The sequence below is a fragment of the Salmo salar genome, chromosome 01 (genome assembly GCF_965601325.2).
Source record: "Salmo salar chromosome 01, fSalSal1, whole genome shotgun sequence".
NCBI classification, from domain to species: domain Eukaryota; kingdom Metazoa; phylum Chordata; class Actinopteri; order Salmoniformes; family Salmonidae; genus Salmo; species Salmo salar.
In genome coordinates this window covers 149,575,491-149,597,173 of record NC_138291.1, presented here as the reverse complement: position 1 = coordinate 149,597,173, position 21,683 = coordinate 149,575,491, and the positions used below count along the sequence as shown (strand labels likewise).

At 43.7% G+C, this 21,683-nt stretch overlaps 1 protein-coding gene across 3 annotated transcripts in view; it reads left to right on the top strand.

Annotated features, from left to right (window-relative positions):
• The first annotated feature begins 2,359 nt into the window (after window positions 1–2,359).
• Window positions 2,360–21,683, top strand: part of LOC106565572 (colorectal mutant cancer protein) — a 140,205-nt gene continuing 120,881 nt past the window's right edge. The window contains exons 1-3 of one of the 3 annotated variants that reach the window (XM_014132856.3): window positions 2,360–2,755; window positions 4,589–4,743; window positions 5,228–5,463. In XM_014132856.3, coding sequence (XP_013988331.1) covers window positions 2,634–2,755; window positions 4,589–4,743; window positions 5,228–5,463 — 513 coding nt within the window. In that variant the 5' untranslated portion in view covers window positions 2,360–2,633. Of the gene's footprint in view, window positions 2,756–4,588; window positions 4,834–5,227; window positions 5,464–20,960; window positions 21,103–21,683 lie in introns of those variants that run through there. The other 2 variants (XM_014132848.3, XM_082955340.1) reach the window with 2 other exon arrangements.

Below are 21,683 nucleotides of genomic sequence, written 5' to 3'. Positions count from 1 at the left end.
ATGTTGGTTTAAACACATAGAATCTATTTTCTATATTTAAATATCAAATACAAATGTGCAGTCCTTGTGCATACTCACACAGTTTTCATGCTGCCCAGGACAATATCCCATGTCTTAATAAAAAGTGCCTTTCTCAGTGCTAGACTGTCAAAAGTCCAGCCCACTCGGCCTTTTTATGCACTCACTCACTGAGATCTAGCTACAATAAGGATTCACCACATTAGTGGAATTTGTGGTTTGCCTTCAAAATAACAGTTACCATTGAAAGTGATGCAAATGGATCCAAATACTGTAATCATGCCATATTTGGACTATATAATGCTCAACAAGGTTAGAATGTTGTTATATAAATTCAACAAAAGACAATAATGAGTTAATTTGACAAAAAAGTAAAAATCGGTTATAATTACACTGTTAATATATTCAAATTCAGAAGTGTATTGGGGCATACTTAAAAATTTCACTGTGCAACCTTGCCTATGGATTGTGGATCAATGAAATTGGCTATCAGTCTACTCAGTGACACCCACAGAACACAACTATAAAGAGTTTGCACAAATATTACCGTTGTCGTTGTGTAGATCGGACTACCCTCTGGAGAGCCTTGCGGTTTAGGGCGGTGCAGTTGCCATACCAGGCTGTGATACAGCCCAACAGGATGCTCTCGATTGTGCATCTGTAAAAGTTTGTGAGTGTTTTAGGTGTCACTGAGTAGATTGATGCTCCATTTTATTGATCCACAATCCATAGGTAAGGCTGTACAGATTTGGGTTGTCACCTAAAACACTCACAAACTTTTACAGATGCACAATCAAGAGCATCCTGTTGGGCTGTATCACCGCCTGGTGTGGCAACTGCACCGCCCTAAACCGCAAGGCTCTCCAGAGGGTAGTGAGGTCTGCACAACGCATCCCCGGGGGCAAACTACCTGCCCTTCAGGACACCTACAGCACCCGATGTCACAGGAAGGCCAAAAAGATCATCAAGGACAACAACCACCCGAGCCACTGCCTGTTCACCCCACTATCATCCAGAAGGCGAGGTCAATACAGGTGCATCAAAGCTGGGACCGAGAGACTGAAAAACAGCTTCTATCTCAAGGTCATCAGACTGTTAAATAGCCATCACTAGCACAGAGAGGCTGCTGTCAACATACAGACTCAAATCTCTGGCCACTTTAAGAAATTGACTTAATAAAGGTATCACTAGTCACCTTAAATAACGCCACTTTAATAATGTTTACATATCCTACGTATATACTGCTCTATACAATCTACTGCATCTTGCCTATGCCGCACGGCCATCGCTCATCCATATATTTATATGTACATCCCTTACATTTGTGTGTATAAGGTAGCTGTTGTGAATTTGTTAGATTACTTGTTAGATATTACTGCGTTGTCGGAACTAGAAGCACAAGCATTTCGCTACACTCGCATTAACATCTGCTAACCATGTGTATGTGACCAATACAATTTGATTTACAGAGAAAATGAATGTCCAATTCACATAGTAGGTTGACTTGTAGGCTTAATGTGGCTCATTTCACATGGATTTCAGTGTTCCGCAACAAGAGCTACGATGCTAATATTTGTGTAAACTCTCCACAGCTGTTTTCTGTGGGTGTCACTGAGTAAACTGATTCCCCATTACTTTGATCCATTATCCATAGACAAGGCTGTACAGTGCAATATGAATGTCATTACGCACAATAGGCTGACTGGGGAGGTGATTCCCCACAGTCAAAGTCCCGTAATAAGAGCTAGGACGCTAATATTTGTGTAACTCTTCACAGTTGTGTTCTGTGGGTGTCACTGAGTAGACTGATACGCCATTTCAATCCATAAGTAAGGCTTCACAGTGAAATATAAGTATGCCCCTGTAACAGTGTAGGTTCCGTCCCTCTCTTCGCCCCAACCTGGGCTCGAACCAGGGACCCTTGCACACATCAACAACTGACACCCACAAAGCATCGTTACCCATCGCGCCACAAAAGCCGCGGAACAACCACTTCAGGTCTCAGAACGAGTGACGTCACTGATTGAAACGCTATTAGCGCGCACCGCCGCTAACTAACTAGCCATTTCACATCGGTTACAATGCAATTCTGAAGTTTAATCCATCCATAGTGCGATTTCTACAGATTTGTTTGTAAAATTAACTCATTATTGTCTTTTGTTTAATTTACATAACAACATTCCAAAATCGTTTAGTATTATCTAATTCAAATATGTCATAATTCCACTATTTGCATCAATTTTCATCTTTCAATTAGGGAGTTTTATTTTGAAGGCGAACCGCAAATTCCGCTATTGTGGCTAATCCTTATTGTGGCTAGCTTCACATATGTCCCACTGAGTTTAGGTCCACACACTCAACAGCAGTTTACCCAAAGCTTTTTAACGCCTCCCTGTTCGCGACTACATTTCGGGGTTAACTTTTACTGCACGTGCTGCACCTTCCTTTTTGCAGATGTGACCTAAACCAAAGTTTATATTTGATTCTATTCAGTCCGATGTCGGGTAGTAGTCGACACTCACGGGAAGTGTAATGATGAGGCAGTTACATCGTTGAGAATGAATACTTGGAGGGGTTGTAGCCTAGCACGCTAGTTAGAGTATTCAGGGAAGATCATGGCGGCGGTGGAGGTGAGTGTGAGTAGCGGCAGTAGTGACACATCTAGCACCGGCGAAGAGGAGAGGATGAGGCGGTTGTTTCAGACTTGCGACGGTGACGGTGATGGATACATCAACAGGTAAGTCTATTTGATCAACGACACGGTGGGGTTAGAATTGAAGGCTACCAAATGCAAATGAACAGATTTTTCCAGACATGTATATACGATCTGGAAATATGATCACTTGTTTAGTTAGTTTTGTAATGTGAACAAATTGCCAGTGACTTCCGTAGCGAACAAGTTCTCGGATTTTGATTCGTACACTTCGGACCATGCCCAGTCTCAAAAACTGGCAAGGGCAAACTATCGAAAACATCTGCATGCCATGGAAGTGTTGGCTTGAGTTTTTGAAAGCAACTCAAAATGTAATTTGACAATGGCTATGTTGCAACAGTGTATTTAGTTGAAACTAAGACTGTAGCTAGCTAACTAAAAGCTAGACTCCAGACAATCATACTCCTATAACGTTACTAAATCAAGACTAGAAGAAACTGTTGGCCAATAACACACTTCCTATTATTACCAATATCATAATCATAACCATTCAGTTTGTAGCTTGTTGCAAAGAAATGTATGGACTTTGAGAATGTTCTAAAAGCTTATGCACTGAGTCAGAACTGCTTTCACACATGCTCATTGATGAGGGCTACTGCGTAGTGTAAATAAACACCAACCCTCCAACTTAGATCACAGCAACTGGATTTGATGCAGCATCTGAAGACATTTTACATTTCATGTGCAGGCTGCAGAAAAGTGGCATGAGCCAGGCAAGATCACAGAGAAGATTCCTTCCTGAGCACAGAGAACTGAAACATTTGTCCATACCTCAGAATAGGGAATCTAGGCCTATTCCTGTCCTAACATAATCGTGTGAGTTATGGTGTTATTAAGTTACAGTTTACACAGCGATATGAGTTATAATCATAGTGGTGGTCTGTAATTATAAAATGCTCATGAACTCTGAAGTGTTGAATGTTCTTTCTTGGCAGTAAAGTAGGCATGCTTCAGGCTATACACAAGCAGAGAGAGCGGTGAGCAAAATTAAAACATGCAGGAGAGGAGAGCTTAAGAGCATTGGTTACTTTTGATTCAACTCAAACACATCTTTTTCAGTCAACCCTTTTGTTACAGAGAAGCCCATGGTTTGCTTAGTCACTTGAGATGCATGTTTTTATGTATATTTGTGGCATAGAACGCACTGCTAAATGGATTGGTTGCCCCTGTAAGGCATCAAAGATGATAAATGGAACCAGTTCTGTGAAAAAGTATGCTTTGGCTATATTCTCAATGCATTCCAGCTGTTAGACATGAAACTGACGAATACGATATCCATTGTGCTGAATAACTACAGCTGGAGGGGCATAATGATCAATTTCCCTGTATAGGGGAATATCTTTTGCTCTAATTGTATGCCTTTCCACTTCATCTAGGAAACCTATTTGCTCTTCTCGAAACCTATCCTAATATTTATTAATTTTCACTCTTTTGAGAAGTGAAGACAATTTCTCAGGCTGGTGCCCTGGCTAATGTATCAGCAATTCAACTTGGTGCTGCAACTTGTACACCACTCTTCAATTGAAAACAGTTATCTTCCTCTCCCTGTCCTTCTCCCCTCCTCTCTCTCTCTCTCTCTCTCTCTCTCTCTCTCTCTCTCTCTCCCCTTTTACCTCTGCCTATCCCTCTCTCTCTCTCTCTCTCTCTCTCTCTCTCTCTCTCTCTCTCTCTCTCGCTCTCCTTTTACCTCTGCCTCTCCCTCTTCTTTTCTCTCTGCCTCTCCTTCACCACGTCCCTCCTTATTTCTCCCTGTTTCTTTGCTTATCACCATACTTTTCCTCCTGCTTGTATCTCCTTCCCTCTCTCCTGCACTTTTTCCATCTCCCTTTCCCTCCTTCTCTCCCTGTCTCCTGTTAGGAATGACCTGCTGATGGTGTGCAGACAGCTAAACATGGAGGGGTCTGTGGCAGAGATCATGGGCCAGCTGGGAGCAGACGAGCGAGGCAAGATCTCATTTGAGGACTTCACCCGCTGCCGCATGCAGCTGGTTAATGAGATCCGTAAGGAAGAGGGTGAGATCTCCCAGTGCTCCCAGGACTCTGACACTAGGAAGCTCAGGGAACACATCGCCTCCTGGCCAACCAGTAGCGAGATTAGCAGGGGTGAGTTTGGGGATAGGCAATCAAGATTAGCCCGGATTTTGAGTTACATTGTTAAACAAGAGACGCCAATTAATCACAGCTGCCTACAAGCATAAAACCAGCAAAGAACAGGCAACACCAAACAACTAAATCTAACACCCAACATTCAACAACTAACTGCAAACAACCACTAACCCTTATTACACAGTCATTATTAACCATAAACAACTCACACCAAACTGCTAACATGAAACAACCAAAACATAACCTGCATGACTGAGGCTATGGTTTTTAGCTCTGTTGCTAAACCCACACATCTGTTTGGGAGTATCAAACCTTCACACTGCTTATGAGTTATTACCTGTTATTTCTAAGTTACTACCTGTTAGTTATCGAGTTATAATATGTCCCCTAGGGGCCTTGTCAGGAGCCAGAGAGAGCTGGGAGTACTACTGTGGGGCCCGGGACCTTCAGAGTTCAGACATCCAGCCTCAGCAGACACAGAACCAGCAGCAGCCAGCCATCCTCCAGAAGCTCCTGGAACAGCCTGGGACTGTCCTAGAACAGCAGGCTGCTCTTCATAAACTCCTGGCCCAGACCAGCACCCGCTGTGCTCCCCTGGGGGGAAACTACCTGGAGCTGGCCAACACAGTGAGTAGACTGCTGTTGGTGTTGATGCGTACTGCATAGTGCTGGTGGTAGCATTTGATGGATTCCTGATTTGTTGCCTTTTGAATTATCTTGTGAGCCACCCAACGGCCAAAATAGTTGTTTCTAGTCAAAAGCCAGTCTGCGACTGCGATACTCTCAGCTGACTACTTAGCCTCTGAGTTACTGGATGTTTACTGCCAACGATGAAGGAATGAGTGCAATGAATGGTGGAGTCTGGAGATAAGACAACCGTGTTGTCAGCTGGCACCTCCAACACTCATACAATGTCTAGTTGGTAACACGCAGAAACCTAAGAAGTGTTGTGGTGCTGTGTAAAAGTTGAACCATTGAAAATCAATATAATCTTCCTGGGAAAAGACTTTCACCATGAAGATGGGGGGGAAATGAATGAATGATAGGTGTAATAAGCATGGTTATGCTGCAGAGGGCAGTGCTGCTCATGATAACTCAATCTTCTTGCATTTACCTCCACTGCTTAGAGCAGTCACTGGGCCTGAATGGCTTGACATCCTCCTAACTGCGAGACCGTCCCTGTGTCTTTACTCTTCAGCAAGATAACTGTCCAACCTACAGACCTCTTCTGACGCTCGAACTACAGCGCGGTTTCACAGTGCTTTTTATGCTCCGTTCGGGTAGGGATTCCAACTCTCCCTAAGTGTTGACCATGGCTCTCTCTGTCACTTAGCCTTAAGGTGTATCATCATCAGGGTATCTGTATAATCTCCGTCACCTCCCCTGAGCAGTAATCACACCCCTTTATTAATGCATTCATATTTATTATTCATCACATTGGGCTGTCATATCTCCTTTCTATATCAGGTTTCAGGGCTGAGCGCCTTTATGGACGCATAGAAATAATTTAGAAGTTTATTACTGACATTCACATCTTGACACCGTCCCTCTATAGATTAGCACAGGCACCAGAGAGAATGGGAGGTTAAACGCTGTCGGTTGTGAGTGACAGGAAGTGATGTTCGTGTCTGATGGAGAAAGTGTAGTGACAGATCACTTTCCTGCCCTAACCATTATGTGGGATATGGTGCGGTGGTGTAGCAACTGTTTTTATCCCCCCCCCCCCACTCAATTAGGAGCCCCACTTTACGGGTTTGACCTGCTGGCACTGAGTTTAATGTGGCCACCAGGCTTCGACCACAGTCCTAATGGAATATCTGGTTCCTGACACAGGAAGGCCGTGAAACTATCAATGCTTTGGTTCTCTAAGTAGAAAAGGGCCTTAATGGACATGGTCCCTGTCATGTTTTGGGATGTGTTCAGAATAGGGGGAGCGTATAGATGCTGTATAGCCTATGATTGTGTTTGTTTGTTATTTTTAATGCCTGGGTAAGTTATTTTTTATTTGGGTTTATGAAAAGTTTAAATGTAAAAGGTCTAAATGTCAAATCAAAGTTTATTTGTCACAAGCGCCGACTATAACAGGTGTAGACTTTACTGTGAAATGCTTACTTACAGGCTCTAACCAACAATGCACAGTTCAAAAGTAAGAACATTTGCTAAATAACAAAAAGGAAATAGTAACACAATAAAATAACAAGGCTATATACAAGGAGTACCGGTACCGAATCAATTTTCAGGGGTACTAGATAGTTGAGGTGATTGACGTAGTATGTACATGTAGGTAGAGGTAAAAGTGAATAGGCAACCAGGATAGATAATACGCAGAGTAGCAGCAGCAGCGTGTGTGTGTGTGGTGCATGTGTGTATATGTTTTGTGTATGTGTGTGTTGGAGTGTCGGTGTAGTATGTGTGTGGGTAGAGTCCAGTGCAAGAGAGCCTACATTTTTGGAGGGGGACTGACTAACATACTGACTAGACTGGGCGCGTGCGTGCACCATCGCGCGCATGTTGATTTTGTTCATCCACACCAGATGCGATCAGGACACGCAGCTTGAAATATCAAAACGAACTCTGAACCAACTATATTAATTTGGGGCAACCAACTTTAAGGTGCATTACCACCACCAACTGGACTGGAGTGTGGACCTCCGTTCATCTTTCAATCACCCACGTGGGTATATGCTCCTAAAAACCAATGAGGAGATGGGAGAGGTGGGACTTGCAGCGTGTCAAGAACCACGTTTTATTTTAGCACCTGGCCACGTAGACGCTCGTGAGCAGTTTGGATTTAATGATTGAGTAACATGTATGTGTAAATTTATTTTGCGCGCGAGTGGTTTGGTCAGCATGTAAGTTTTATTTTCCTTCATGCACTCATGTAGACCATGTTAGTATGTGGAGACCTTGTATGGACCTTGAAGGGCATTTGCAAATATTAAGAGATTATATACTGAACAAAAATATCAACGCAACATACAACAATATCAAAGATTTTACTGAGTTACAGTTCAATTGAAATACATTCATTAGGCCTTAATCTATACAAATATGCATCTGTTGGTCACAGATACCTAAAAAAAAAAAAGATAGTGGCGTGGACCAGAAAACCAGTCAGTATCTGGTGTGACGACCATTTGCCTCATGCTGTGTGACACATCTTCTTCGCATAGAGTTGTTCAGGCTGTTGATTGTGGCCTGTGGAATGTTGTCCCACTCCTCTTCAATGGCTTTGCGAAGCTTCTGGATAGTATCGGGAACTGGAACACACTGTCGTACACATCAATCCACAGCATCCCAAACATGCTCAATAGGTGACATGTCTGAGTATGCAGGCCAAGGAAGAATTGGGACATATTCAGCTTCCAGGAATTGTGTACAGGTTCTTGCGACATGGTGCCGTGCATCATTATGTTGGAACATGAGGTATTGGCGGTGGATGAATGGCATGATAATGGGCCTCAGGATCTCGTCATGGTATCTCTGTGCATTCAAATCGTCATCGATAAAATGCCATTGTGTTCGTTGTCCATAGCTTATGCCTGCTCACACCATAACCCCACCTCCACTATGGGGCACTCTGTTCACAATGTTGACATCAGCAAATCGCTCGCTCACACAACTCCAACATCAGTTGTGAGACCGGTTGGATATACTGCCAAATTCTCTAAAACGACGTTGAAGGTGGCTAATGGTAGAGAAGTTAGCGTTCAATTCTCTGGCAACATCTCTGGTGGACATTCCTGCAGTCAGCATGCCAATTGCACGCTCCCTCAAAACTTGAGACATCTGTGGCATTGTGTTGTGTGACAAAACTGCACATTTTATAGTGGCCTTTTATTGTCCCGAGCACAAGGTGCACCTGTGTAATGATCTGCTGTTTAATCAGCTTTTTGATATTCCACACCTGTCAGGTGGATGGATTATCTTGGCAAAGGAGAAATGCTTACTAACAGGATGTAAAAAAAATTGTGCCCAATATTGGAGAGAAATAAGCTTTTTGTGGGTATGGAACATTTCTGGGATCTTTTAATTCAGCTCATCAAACATGGGACCAGCACTTTACATGTTGCGTTTTTATATTTTTGTTCATTGTACATCAGCTGCTGAATGGAGAGTGAATGCTACATTTTCTCCTGTGTTAATAGAAACATTATTGGGTGTGTGTGCGTGGCGTGCGTGAGAGAGAGAGAGAGAGAGAGAGAGAGAGCGTGTGTGTGTTTGTGCGTCAGCCAGCGCTGTGTATAGCAGAGAATACATTGCCATCCCTGGTTGAATAGAATCCCATGCCCCCTCACCCAACACTCATTACCCAACTCCATATCCCTCCACACTCAGTAAACAACATTGTGTTTGGGGGAAAATAAGCTGCATATCATTATCCCCATGAGAAGAAACTTAATCCCTGGGTTTGCAGATTGCTTTCTGTGGCATTTTCAGTTTATTCACACCCCTGGTCATTATCTGGTATTTTATTGGCCAGTTAGGGGGAATTGAATCACTATACGGGAATGATGTTACCCCGTTGGCTGGAGCCAGTATCTGGCCAGGGCTGTGAAGGCAGATTAACACTGTCAATGGAGACATGGGACATATGCAGCGGCCACCAACGGATAAAACAATGAGGACGGTATATCACTGTCAAAGGGACTTTACGACAGTATTGGACTAAAACTCACACTTTTCTCATTCGTCTTTGATTTGGATACCTTTTTTATTTTTTTACCCCTTTTTCTCCCTAATTTCGTGGTATCCAATTGGTTGTTACAGTCTTGTCCTGTCCCTGTGGCTCAGTTGGTAGAGCATGGTGTTTGCAACGCCAGCATGGTGTGTGCAACGCCAGGGTTGTGGGTTCGATTCCCACGGGGGGCCAGTACAAAACAAAATGCATGAAATGAAATGTATGCCTTGACTATACTGTAAGTCGCTCTGGATAAGAGCGTCTGCTAAAGGACTAAAATGTAAAATGTTGTCCCATCGCTGCAACTCCCATATGGTCTCGGGAGAGGCGAAAGTCGAGAGCCGTGCATCCTCCGAAACACAACCCAGCCAAGCCGCACACCAATGTGTTGGAGGAAACACCCCACACCTGGCCACTGTGTCAGCATGCATTGCGCCCGGCCCGCCACAAGAGTCGCTAGTGCGCGATGGGACAAGAAAATCCCTGCCGGCCAAACCCTCCCCTAACCCAGACGACGATAGCCTAAATGTATGTATGTGTATATATGCAGTACCAGTCACTTTTTACTATTTTCTACATTAATAGTGAAGACAAACTATAAAACAACACATGGAATCATGTAGTAACCAAAGTGTTCAACAAATCAAAATATATTTTATATTTGAGATTCTTCAAAGTAGCCACCCTTGACTTGATGACAGCTTTGCACACTCTTGGCATTCTCTCAACCAGCTTCACCTGGAATGCTTTCCCAACATATTTCCAACATATATGTGAATGTAATTAAAAGTCTAATTAAAGTTTGGCTACATTTTCAAGAGCCTCCCTCATGTCAGCATCGTTCTGGAGACATGACAGGCTGTAACAAATACGCACAGGCTATCACGTACACTAGCCTAATTATTTATGTACATTTACATACACTTTTATTTCTTAACAGAATAGCTACTGTTTTTTTGGTTTTCAAATCAATTTCATTGGCTATTTTGGTTAATGGCTTTGGTGCCCAAGCAGATGGCCTTGGTGCCCTGGCAGATTGGGCACCTCTTGAAGGCCAACATGAAATTCCAGGCCTGGCACACACCCATTGTTACTATGACAACTACCGTAGCCATGTCAGCAAATTTTTGCAGTGCTGTCTGTACACACATCCGATTTGGTCACTTGTAACTTGCTGTTTGGACAGTCAGTATTCCAAAACGGATTTCAAAAGCAAAACTGAGTGAGCATTAAAGCCTGCAGTGTGAACAAGGCTTAACAGCTTTGCACACCTGGATTGTGTAACATTTGTCCATTTAAAAAAATATATATATTCAAGCTCTGTCAAATTGGTTGTTGTTCATTGCTAGACAACCATTTTAAGGTCTTGACATAGATTTTCAAGTAGATTTAAGTCAAAACTGTAACTCAGCCAGTCAGGAACATTCACCGTCTTCTCGGTAAGCAACTCCAGTGTAGATTTGGCCTTGTGTTTTAGGTTATTGTCCTGCTGAAAGGTGAATTAATCTCCCAGTGTCTGGTGGAAAACGGACTGAACCAGGTTTTCCTCCAGAATTTTGCCTGTAGCTCCATTCCATTTCTTTTTTTATCTTGAAAAACTCCCCAGTCCTTAACGATTACAAGCATACTCATAACATGATTCAGCCACCACTATGCTTGAAAATATGGAGAGTGGTACTCAGTAATGTTTTTTTTTATTATTGTATTTGCCATAAACATACAGTAACACTTTGTATTCAGGACAAAAAGTTAATTGCTTTGCCACATTTTTTGCAGTATTACTTTAGTGCCTTGTTGCACCCAGGATGCATGTTTTGGAATATTTTTTATTCTGTACAGGCTAACTTTTTTTCACGCTGTCAATTAGCTTAGTATTGTGGTGTAACTATACTGAGCAAAAATATAAACGCAACATGTAAAGTGTTGGTCCCATGTTTCATGAGTTGAATTAAAAGATCACAGAATGTTCCATATGCACAAAAAGCTTATTTATCTAACATTTTGCACACACATTTGTTTACATCCCTGTTAGTGAGCATTTCTCTTTTCCCAAGATAATCCATCCACCTGACAGGTGTGGCATATCAAGAAGCTGATTTAACAGCATGATCATTACATAGATACACCTTGTGCTGGGGACAATAAAAGGCCACTATGCTGGGTGCTGAGGAGTGTTTCTGTTTGTAATAAAGTACTTTTGTGAGGAAAAACTCATTCCGATACGCTGTGCCTGGCTCCCAAGTGGGTGGGCCTAAGCCCTCCCAAGCCCAACCATGGCTGCACCCCTGCCAAGTCATGTGAAAAACATAGACTAGGGCCTAATACATTTATTTCAAGACTGATTTCCTTATATTTACATTTTAGTCATTTAGCAGACACTCTTATCCAGAGCAACTTACAGTAGTGAATGCATACATATCATCCATTTTTTTTAATTTTAATTTTATTTCTTTGTACTGGCCCCCCGTGGGAATCGAACCCACAACCCTGGCGTTGCACACACCATGTTGGCGTTGCAAACACCATGCTCTACCAACTGAGCCACAGGGAAGGCCATATTATATTTTTATTTTTATTTTATTTCACCTTTATTTAACCAGGTAGGCAAGTTGAGAACAAGTTCTCATTTACAATTGCGACCTGGCCAAGATAAAGCAAAGCAGTTCGACAACATACAAAAACACAGAGTTACACATGGAGTAAAACAACATACAATCAATGATGCAGTAGAAAAAAAAAATAGAAAAAAATAAGATTATATACAATGTGAGCAAATGATGTGAGATAAGGGAGGTAAAGGCAAAAAAATGCCATGGTGGCAAAGTAAATAAAGTATAGCAAGAAAAACACTGGAATGGTAGATTTGTAGTTTGAAGAAAGTTCAGAGATAAAATATAAATAATATGGTGCAAAGGAGCAAAATAAATTAAATAAATAAATACAGTAGGGGAAGAGGTAGTAGTTTGGGCTAAATTATAGATGGGCTATGTACAGGTGCAGTGATCTGTGAGCTGCTCTGACAGCTGGTGCTTAAAGCTAGTGAGGGAGATAAGTGTTTCCAGTTTCAGAGATTTTTGTCGTTCGTTCCAGTCATTGGCAGCAGAGAACTGGAAGGAGAGACGACCAAAGGAGGAGTTGGCTTTAGGGGTGACCAGAGAGATATACCTGCTGGAGCGCGTGCTACAGGTGGGTGCTGCTATGGTGACCAGTGAGCGGAGATAAGGGGGGACTTTACCTAGCAGGGTCTTGTAGATGACCTGGAGCCAATGTGTTTGGCGACGATTATGAAGCGAAGGCCAGCCAACGAGAGCGTACAGGTCGCAGTGGTGGGTAGTATATGGGGCTTTGGTGACAAAACGGATGGCACTGTGATAGACTGCATCCAGCTTGTTGAGTAGGGTATTGGAAGCTATTTTGTAAATGACATCGCCGAAGTCGAGGATTGGTAGGATGGTCAGTTTTACGAGGGTATGTTTGGCAGCATGAGTGAAGGATGCTTTGTTGCGAAATAGGAAGCCAATTCGAGATTTCACTTTGGATTGGAGATTTACATTTACATTTACATTTAAGTCATTTAGCAGACGCTCTTATCCAGAGCGACTTACAAATTGGTGCATTCACCTTATGATATCCAGTGGAACACCCACTTTACAATAGTGCATCTAAATCTTTTAAGGGGGGGGGGGTTAGAAGGATTACTTTATCCTATCCTAGGTATTCCTTAAAGAGGTGGGGTTTCAGGTGTCTCCGGAAGGTGGTGATTGACTCCGCTGTCCTGGCGTCGTGAGGGAGCTTGTTCCACCATTGGGGTGCCAGAGCAGCGAACAGTTTTGACTGGGCTGAGCGGGAACTGTGCTTCCTCAGAGGTAGGGGGGCCAGCAGGCCAGAGGTGGATGAACGCAGTGCCCTTGTTTGGGTGTAGGGCCTGATCAGAGCCTGAAGGTATGGAGGTGCCGTTCCCTTCACAGCTCCGTAGGCAATCACCATGGTTTTGTAGCGGATGCGAGCATCAACTGGAAGCCAGTGGAGAGAGCGGAGGAGCGGGGTGACGTGAGAGAACTTGGGAAGGTTGAACACCAGACGGGCTGCGGCGTTCTGGATGAGTTGTAGGGGTTTAATGGCACAGGCAGGGAGCCCAGCCAACAGCGAGTTGCAGTAATCCAGACGGGAGATGACAAGTGCCTGGATTAGGACCTGCGCCGCTTCCTGTGTGAGGCAGGGTCGTACTCTGCGAATGTTGTAGAGCATGAACCTACAGGATCGGGTCACCGCCTTGATGTTAGTGGAGAACGACAGGGTGTTGTCCAGGATCACGCCAAGGTTCTTAGCACTCTGGGAGGAGGACACAAGGGAGTTGTCAACCGTGATGGCGAGATCATGGAACGGGCAGTCCTTCCCCGGGAGGAAGAGCAGCTCCGTCTTGCCGAGGTTCAGCTTGAGGTGGTGATCCATCATCCACACTGATATGTCTGACAGACATGCAGAGATGCGATTCGCCGCCTGGTTATCAGAAGGGGGAAAGGAGAAGATTAATTGTGTGTCGTCTGCATAGCAATGATAGGAGAGACCATGTGAGGATATGACAGAGCCAAGTGACTTGGTGTATAGCGAGAATAGGAGAGGGCCTAGAACAGAGCCCTGGGGGACACCAGTGGTGAGAGCGCATGGTGCGGAGACAGATTCTCGCCACGCCACCTGGTAGGAGCGACCTGTCAGGTAGGACGCAATCCAAGCGTGGGCCGCGCCGGAGATGCCCAACTCGGAGAGATGATTGATGCGAGTCTGGAAGGAGAGTTTACAGTCTAACCAGACACCTAGGTATTTGTAGTTGTCCACAAATTCTAAGTTAGAACCGTCCAGAGAAGTGATGCTGGACAGGCGGGCAGGTGCAGGCAGCGATCGGTTGAAGAGCATGCATTTAGTTTTACTTGTGTTTAGGAGCAGTTGGAGACCACGGAAGGAGAGTTGAATGGCATTGAAGCTCGTCTGGAGGGTTGTTAACACAGTGTCCAAAGAAGGGCCAGAAGTGTACAGAATGGTGTCGTCTGCGTAGAGGTGGATCAGAGATTCACCAGCAGCAAGAGCGACATCATTTATGTATACAGAGAAAAGAGTTGGCCCAAGAATTGAACCCTGTGGTACCCCCATAGAGACTGCCAGAGGTCCAGACAGTAGGCCCTCCGATTTGACACACTGAACTCTGTCAGAGAAGTAGTTGGTAAACCAGGCGACGCAATCGTTTGAGAAACCAAGGCTACTGAGTCTGCCGATGAGGATGTGGTGATTAACAGAGTCAAAAGCTTTGGCCAGGTCAATGAATACGGCAGCACAGTATTGTTTCTTATCGATGGCGGTTACGATGTCGTTTAGGACCTTGAGCGTGGCTGAGGTGCACCCATGACCAGCTCTGAAACCAGATTGCATAGCGGAGAGGGTGCGGTGGGATTCGAAATGGTCGGTAATCTGTTTGTTAACTTGGCTTTCGAAGACCTTAGAAAGGCAGGGTAGGATGGATATAGGTCTGTAGCAATTTGGGTCAAGAGTGTCACCTCCTTTGAAGAGGGGATGACAGCAGCTGCTTTCCAATCTATGGGAATCTCAGACGACACGAAAGAGAGGTTGAACAGGCTAGTAATAGGGGTTGCAATAATTTCGGCAGATAATTTTAGAAAGAAAGGGTCCAGATTGTCAAGCCCAGCTGATTTGTAGGGGTCCAGATTTTGCAGCTCTTTCAGAACATCAGCTGAATGGATTTGGGAGAAGGAGAAATGGGGGAGGCTTGGGCGAGTAGCTGTGGGGGGTGCAGTGCTGTTGAATGCAGTAGGGGTAGTTAGGTGGAAAGCATGGCCAGCCGTAGAAAAATGCTTGTTGAAATTCTCAATTATAGTGGGCTTATCGGTGGTGACAGAGTTTCCTATCCTCAGTGCAGTGGGCAGTTGGGAGGAGGTGTTCTTATTCTCCATGGACTTTACAATGTCCCAGAACTTTTTAGAGTTGGAGTTGCACGAAGCGAATTTCTGTTTGAAAAAGCTAGCCTTGGCGTTTCTAACTGCCTGTGTGTATTGGTTTCTAACTTCCCTAAAAAGTTGCATATCGCGGGGGCAGTTCGATGCTAATGCAGAACGCTACAGGATATTTTTGTGTTGGTTAAGGGCAGTCAGGTCTGGGGAGAACCAAGGGCTATATCTGTTCCTGGTTCTACATTTCTTGAAAGGAGCATGCTTATTTAAGATGGAGAGGAAGGCATTTAAAAAAAATAACCAGGCATCCTCTACTGACGGGATGAGGTCAATATCCTTCCAGGATACCAGGGCCAGGTCGATTAGAAAGGCTTGCTCGTTGAAATGTTTCAGGGAGCGTTTGACAGTGATGAGTGGAGGTCGTTTGACCGCTGACCCATTACCGGTGCAGGCAATGAGGCAGTGATCGCTGAGATCTTGGTTGAAAACAGCAGAGGTGTATTTAGAGGGCACGTTGGTTAGGATGATATCTATGAGGGTGCCAGTGTTTGCGGCTTTGGGGTTGTACCTGGTGGGTTCATTAATAATTTGTGTGAGATTGAGGGCATCAAGCTTGGATTGTAGGATGGCTGGGGTGTTAAGCATGTCCCAGTTTAGGTCACCTAGTAGCACGAGCTCTGAAGATAGATGGGGGGCAATCAGTTCACATATGGTGTCCAGAGCACAACTAGGGGCCGAGGGGGGTCTATAGCAGGCGGCAACGGTGAGAGACTTGTTTTTGGAGAGGTGGATTTTTAAAAGTAGAAGTTCAAATTGTTTGGGTACAGACCTGGATAGCAGGACAGAACTCTGCAGGCTATCTCTGCAGTAGATTGCAACACCGCCCCCTTTGGTCGTTCTATCTTGTCTGAAAACGTTGTAGTTAGGGATGAAGATTTGATATGAACTGTAACTCAGTAAAAGTGTTGAAATTATTACATGTTGCGTTTACATTTTTGCTCAGTATACAATGTTGTTGATCCATCTTCAGTTTTTCCTATCACAGCCATTAAACTCTAACTGTTTTACAGTCCACATTGGCCTCATGGTGAAATCCCTGAGCGGTTTCTTTCCTCTCTGGCAGCTGAGTTAGGAAGGATGCCTGTATCTTTGTAGTGACTGGGTGTGTTGATACACCATCCAAAGTGTAACTAATAACTTCACCATGCTCAAAAGGATGTTCAATGTCTGCTTTTTAATTTTTACCCATCTACCAATAGGCACCCTTTTGCTAGGCATTGGAAAACCTTCCTGGTCTTTGCATTTGAAGTTCACTGCTTGACTGAGGGACCTTACATATAATTGTATGTGTGGGGTACAGAGATGAGGTAGTCATAAAAAAATCATGGTAAACACTATTATTGCAAACAGAGTGAGTCCATGCAACTCTGTGACTTGTTAAGCAAATTTTTACTCTTGAACTTATTTAGGCTTGCCATAACAAGGGGGTTGAATACTTATTGACTCATGACATTTCAGCTTTTCATTTTTGTATTCATTTGTAAACATTTCTGAAAACATAGTTCCACTTTGACATTATGGAGTATTGTGTGTAGGCCAGTGACCAAAATAATTATTGAATCCATTTAAAATTCAGGCTGTAGCACAAGAAAATGTGGAAGAAGTCAAGGGGTGTCAATACTTTCTGAAGGCATTGTACATGTTCTCTGTGAGTGCAGGCATGATTCATGCCTACATGCTCACATTGGTGTGTGTGTGTGTGTGTGTGTGTGTGTGTGTGTGTGTGTGTGTGTGTGTGTGTGGTTCAGTGTGATCTCATCAGCACTGCTGGATTACCCTCTGATCACACCCATGATTCATGCTTGACACTCACACCGACACACAGTTTATTGCCATCTCATTATCGGGCTCATTATCCTAAGAGCTCTCATCCGATGACCCACTGCATTCAGCCACGTTTACCTTAGTCGATGGTAGTTTTCTGAATGCTCAAGTAGTTCACTTTATCTTTATGCAACCAGAGATTAGCCTCGGAAATCAAGATTCCTCAAGTCAAATGGTTGATGACGTGACACTTGATTATTGACCTTGGAAAGTGAGATAAATGTTTTATCTTTTTAACGGTTGTTACCAGAGTTGGTTTGGGGTTTCAATCTCATAGTGTGGTCAATGCATTAACACACGATTCAATATTAACTCTACAAACACTGAAATAGTTTTGGAAAGAGATGTTTGCTCTGTAATGCTGTGCTGTAATTATGCTCTACTACTTTACAACATGATGTATGGTAAGCTAATGCCACAAGTTGCAACCATACGGGCTGATCTAAGTTATCCAATAGTCAGAGATGTCTCTTTACACTAGTGTTTTGTAGAGACTTTTGTATGATCTAGATTCCATGCCACATACAGTAGCCTATATTGACCTATATAGCAGTTTGTCTTTCAGCATGTGTAATATATCCACTGGTGTGGATGGTGAGGTTTTGTCCGTAGCAGAAGTGCAGAGCTGGCTGTATCTTTCTCTCTACTGTTCTCCATCTGGTGTCTCAGTATGAAATCCCCCTATGATATGACACCAGGTTCTCAGCCAAGCCCCAAAATAGAGCAAAGTAGTCCCAATAGATAGCCTATTTTCAAGACAACAAAAAGCCAAATCAATATCTGTTAATTAGCCCTTTACACTCGTACCTGTATACGGGTTGAAAATAGCAGATTTGGGCACTGATAAACACAATGGTTGTACAGTAACATGCTATACATGACATCAGAGCTCTGGCTCAGCGCGTCGTAGGTTTTGACAAAGAGACATTCTGAACTTGAGCACCGTGTGCGACTAGAAGTTGCCTCCATCTCTCCTGCTAATTGGGCATCTTTTGCAAATGTTTTGTTGTCTGAGTGAGAGAAAAGCTGTAAGTTAGGAGGACTCTACGTATTTAGAAAGATGAGACGTTGAGGATTATAATAAATACCGATTTGATGTCCTACAAGCAAGCCAAATACCTGTGAGTCCAAATGTGGACTTCACATTTCCATATCATAAAACTACTGTCATATACAGTGTCAACGTTTACGATCACTATGTTTGATGTTCAGTTACAAGATGACATGTGGTCATACCCTGGGTTGTCCTGAACACAATGAGACTGTTTGTTTATTGTGAAGAACATTTGCCATGGCACACGCTCTTGTATGCACTCGTAACTCCTTTCTATGTGTACCAAAATTATGATCTGACCCAGATTGCGATTTATAATGGACTGTTTTTGGAATGCGAACAAAACAACTACAAGTGTGCTTGCTCTAGTTCCTCAACAGAACAGCTAGGAGAGCTCAAAAAATTGAAGACTCTTCTTTGAGTCATAAAAGTGCATTGAAATGACTCAGGAACTGTGCACACTTTGGAGAGGTGTGTGACCACTTGGAGTTCCCAGTTAGTCCTCTCACTCAAACCCTTGTCATTTTGTTGTCTTATGATGCACCTACCCCATATTCTCCAGGAATGCTCTTATCATGTTACTAGTTGTATCCAGAGTATTTTCAGGTTTCGTTATAAACAAATGCTGTGAAAGTGCAGTAAATGTAAAATGAACATCACATCAACAGTGTATTGTTTGGATTCAGTCTTGTATCAGGTGAATTGTTGTGTCCTCACATTTGGTCTAATAATTTCCCCATAATCTCCAAACTGTTCCCTTTCAATTGCTACCATGGTTATGCATATGCTTTTCATATTTCTTCTGTAAGAAACATTTCAATTTAGCCCAGTTGATATAGGCCAATTCCCATGACTGTAAAAAGGTTAACAGATGCAAGCAGTATCTGATGGATTTAGGGAGGAGGAAATGTATTTTGACAAAACGAGCCAACCCATGTCGCTCTCTTCGATATTGCAGTAGCTTATGAGGGAACAGTGTTTCACCAGAGGAAGACAAGTGAGTGATGTTTGGAGGAAGAGGATGAGAGAAGAGAGGAAAGGAGGAAGCAGTCCTGCTGAGAGGATGTAGACGCAGCCGAGGGGTCGCACCACATGTTCATGGAAGAGGGGAAGGAAGACATAGAGAGGAAGAGTGGTAGGTAGAGAAGGAAGAGGAGGACGATGCACACGCAGTCACCAAGGGAGTGATCCAGAAAAGGAATGTGCATCCGGAGCCTTCTGTTTCTTCTCCTTGCCTCTGGAGGTACACACAACACTTACACACAGCAGGCTATCCCTTTACCACACCAGCCTTGGTTCATGACCTGTGTCTTGTAAGTTGCGAGTTGTGAGCTAGTTAAATGCTCCCCCATTGTATTACCGTGCTCCCAAAGAACCTAACCGAAAGAGCATAGCCTAGGTTTCTACATAGCTTAACCAGTATGAATCTAGACACACACAGGCTGCTAAATGGAAAACTAGTCCGTGTCTGGTGTGACCACCATTTGCCTCATGCAGCGAGACACATCTCCTTCGCATAAAGTTGATCAGGCTGTTGATTGAGGAATGTTGTCTCACTCCTCTTCAATGGCTCTGCAAAGTTTCTGGATGTTGGTGGGAACTGGAACACGTTGTCGATCCAGAGCATCCCAAGCATGCTCAATTGGTGACATGTCTGGTGAGTATGCGGGCCATGCGACATGGCGCTGTGCATTATCATGCTGAAACATGAGGGGATGGCTGCGAATGAATGGCACGGCAATGGACCTCAGGGCTGGGCGGTAAACCGTATTTATGATACGGTATTTATGCACGGACCATTTTGGGTTTGTACTTTACTTTCTATAATGGTATTTGAATGTTTGGTTTGTTAAATGTGTTAGCCGTGTGTAACGTACATTTTTATAGTTTATTTCGCTACTTGAGTCCTCTCTCTCTCCGTGCTGCATTCCACACAGACTTAGCCCCGCCCAATTTGTGCCTAACTGGTGGTCAAAATCGCACAATTAATCGTTGTGACCAGTTGAGGATGTCATAACCAGTTGTGACAGGTCTTATAACAGTATTATGCCTATTTCCTGCTTTGGTGGGAGTTGTTTTTCTATAGATCAGACAGTGTGATTAAAGGCCTTTCACTCAGCAGGTAGAGAAAGAATGACACCACCGGGCTGGCCGTGAGCCAGTCCTCCCTCTTTGGGGACTAGCTGCCACTGTTTGGATTAGCGTCTGTAACTCTGGCTAGCGCTAAACCCATGGCCCCCCTGTGTGCTAGGCTAACTCTATTGCTATCTGCCCTCAACCTATAGCCCCCCTGTGTGCTAGGCTAGCTGCTATATATGCCCTCAATCCATAGCCCCTCTGTGTGCTAGCTAGGATAGCTCTATCGCTATCTGCCCCGCAGCAGATTTGATTTCACACACAGTCAAGTTGGGTTTCACTGTGGCACTGACACTGTCCCTTCCCCTGTGCCACTCCTCTTTTCTCTCCCACTTGGAAAAGTGCCCAGAAAAGCATAATCGAGTCTCCTGATTCATCCTCCCAGCCAGCACCACTGCAATGCACAGTCACTGTGTCCTCCAAGCTCTGTGTTGGTCGCTAACAAGATGTTAGCCGTAATGTGTTAGCCTAGCTTGTCTTTTTATATAGCTCTTTTGGACTAACATGTTGATGTTGGAGGGCTGTTGAGAGGACTGTATGTTGGTGATGAGGTAAGTAAAGCCTGGCAGGAGGATGAAAGAGATGGGTGCTATTTCTGTGGGGAAAGTGGCTTTAGGCCGTGCCGGCCCTATAGCCTAGAGCTGATTTGCCAGGTTGGAGTGGACGTAGCTAGAGACCAGAGACCACTGCAAAGGGTAACTGTTGGGACTTGGATATCTATGTGGGTGAGGATGTTGGACGTTTTAGACTGCTGTGTGGATTTGATGGGAAACATGCCATCATTCTTCAGGGATGCTTCTCATTTTAGTCTGTTTTGAGAATCACTTTCTATTGAGGCCTATGTTATTTTATATTAATCTGTATTTCAATCTATAGCAGTATGATATGTGTACCTATATGCCGTGCCATATTACTTTACATTGATCTGGGAGATTTTACTTCCCTGTTGTGTAGTGATGGTTATTTGAGCTTTCTTCCACTACTAGTAACAGCCAAGTGTCATTATGTGAACACATTTTTTTTTTATCTTGCTATCTAATTACTTTTCTATCTGCCTAGAAAACCTCTTAGAAAAAAGAAAACTTGAGTAAAGAAGGGGTCTATTCTCCATATCATTGTTCTCATTTAATTT